Source organism: Nicotiana tabacum, chromosome 17 (genome assembly GCF_000715075.1).
Source record: "Nicotiana tabacum cultivar K326 chromosome 17, ASM71507v2, whole genome shotgun sequence".
Lineage (NCBI taxonomy): Eukaryota > Viridiplantae > Streptophyta > Magnoliopsida > Solanales > Solanaceae > Nicotiana > Nicotiana tabacum.
This window is the reverse complement of record NC_134096.1, coordinates 119,923,578-119,925,763: the sequence shown is the minus strand read 5'-3', so window position 1 is coordinate 119,925,763 and position 2,186 is coordinate 119,923,578. Positions and strand designations below refer to the sequence as shown.

Sequence of the window (2,186 nt, the reverse complement as noted above, 5' to 3'; positions counted from 1 at the left end):
GCGAACAGAACCACACCTCTTAGAAAGATATAATCCTCCAAGTGATATAATAACCATATCACCGCAGAAGCCTCAAAGTGACATTAAAATCATATCACCTCAGGAGGTTTCCCTTGTGCCTTACCCGGGGTAATTAAGGCAACAAGCAACAAAACTCAAAGATATCATGAGTTTATGTAATATCCAATTGGAAATAAAAGAATAAATAAATTATTATGTTAATCAATAAGCATAATAAATATAAATTAACACAAGCTTGCATAAAGATAGAATTTATTAAAAGCAATATCTCAGCTAGTAATTATAAAGTAGCTCCCACTCACTAAAGCATATCAAAAGACTTTAAAATACCCATATTTGAGCATGTTCATTAAACACTACAGGCCTAAGACCTTTAGTCAAAGGATCAGCCAACATAGATTTGGTATTAATGTTCTCAACACATATATCACCTTCTTTTACCATGTCTCTAACCTTAAGAAACTTAAGGTTAACATGCTTAGAGTCTCTTGTTCTCTTGTTATTCTTAGAGAAAAATACAGTTGCACTGTTGTCACAGAAAATAGTCACCGACTTAGATATAAAATTTACAATTTACAATTTAATAAGAAAATTCTTCATCGAGACAGCATGTGAATCAGTCTCAAAACAAGCAATAAACTCAGCTTTCATTGTGGATGTAGCAGTGATGCTCCGTTTCTCACTTTTCCAAGAAATAGCACCTCCAGCCAATATAAAAATATACCTAGAAGTTGATTTCATAGTGTCTTGATAAGCTGCAAAATCAGAATATGAATATACCAGTAGATCCAGATTATCAACTTTTTTGTACACAAGCATGAAGTCTTTGGTGCGTTGTAGATATCTCATCACTTTCTTTGCAGCCACGCAATGTGCCCACCCAGGATTAGAAGAAAATCTTCTCAATATATTAATAGCAAATGATATATCAGGCATTGTACAAACCAGTATGTACATCAAACAACCAACAATACTTGCATATGACACATCTCTCATAGTTCTCTTTTCAACATCATTTTTCGAACATTGAACCTTGCTAAGTTTGTCTCCTTTTACAACAGGTACAACACCAGATTTGCAATCTTGCATATCAAAATCTAATGATCCGATCAGTTATTTTGAGAGTTATAGCCCCGTTCTCCCATTTACTGCTAATTCTATGCTTTATAGCTGCTATGTGACTTGTCGGGGTAGTTGGTTCGGGTCCGGAGAGGTTTCGAAATGAGTTGAGACACTTAGTCTCAAGGTTGAAAGCGTAAGTTGAAAAGGTTGACCAGATATTGACTTATGTGTAAACGGCTCCGGAATAGAGTTTTAATGGTTTCGTTAGCTCCGTTGGGTGATTTTGGAATTAGGAGTGTGTCCCGATTGTGAATTGGGAGTCCGTAGTTGAATTAAGCTTGAAATGGCGAAAGTTGAAAATTTAGAGATTTGACCGAGAGTGAACTTTATAGATACCGGGCTCGAAATGGGGTTCCGAGAATTAGAGTAGCTCCGTGGTATCATTTGTGACTTGTGTGCAAAATTTGAGGTCAATCAGGCGTGATTTGATAGGTTTCGGCGTCGTTTATAGAAGTTGGAATTCCTTAGTTTCAATATGCTTGAATTGGGGTGTGATTCGTGATTTTGATGTTGTTTGATGTGATTTGAGGGCTCGACTAAGTTCGTATCGTATTTTAAAACTTGTTGGTATGTTTGATTGAGGTCTCGCGAGGCTCCGATTGATTTCGGATGGTTAACGGATCGAAAATGAGACTTAGAGCATTGTTGAAGCTGGGAGCCTTCTCGTGTGATCGCACCATTGAGGGTCTTGGCCGCAAGTGCAACTTATGTTGTGCAGGTTCAGAGCTGGGCTGGCCTGGGGTAGGAAGCAGGTGCGAGGGGTCATCTGCATGTGCGAGCAAGGCTCTGCAGATGCAGAGAAGGGGAGCGTAGGCTGTCTTCGCAAAAGCGGATCATGGGCCGCAGAAGCGCTTTCGCAGGTGCAGAACCTGGAGCACATGTGCGGAACCTGGAGCGCAGGTGCGGACCCTGTGGACTTATGTGGCTTCCGCAGAAGTGGAAATTCTATCGCAAAAGCGATTCTGCAGGTGCGAATATTTGGCCCGCAGGTGCGAAAGCACTGGGCAGTGGTTAAATTTGAGGGTTTCCGAGATTTTCTTCAT

The 2,186-nt window shown here is 39.9% G+C and overlaps 1 protein-coding gene across 1 annotated transcript; it reads right to left on the bottom strand.

Annotated features, from left to right (window-relative positions):
- Positions 1-342: 342 nt before the first annotated feature.
- Positions 343-1,110, bottom strand: LOC142172075 (secreted RxLR effector protein 161-like). The gene is made up of 2 exons (XM_075235841.1): positions 599-1,110; positions 343-547 (listed from the first exon to the last, which is right to left on the bottom strand). The coding sequence occupies exons 1-2, from the start codon at positions 1,108-1,110 to the stop codon at positions 343-345; spliced, it is 717 nt and encodes a 238-aa protein (XP_075091942.1).
- Positions 1,111-2,186: the final 1,076 nt, after the last annotated feature.

Coding starts and splice junctions, on each gene's coding strand:
- LOC142172075 (XM_075235841.1), bottom strand. CDS start 1,110: ATGCAAGATTGCAAATCTGGTGTTGTACCTGTTGTAAAAGGAGACAAA. Junction 548..598: donor AAGAATTTTCTTATTAAATT/GTAAATTGTAAA, acceptor CTGTGACAACAG/TGCAACTGTATTTTTCTCTA.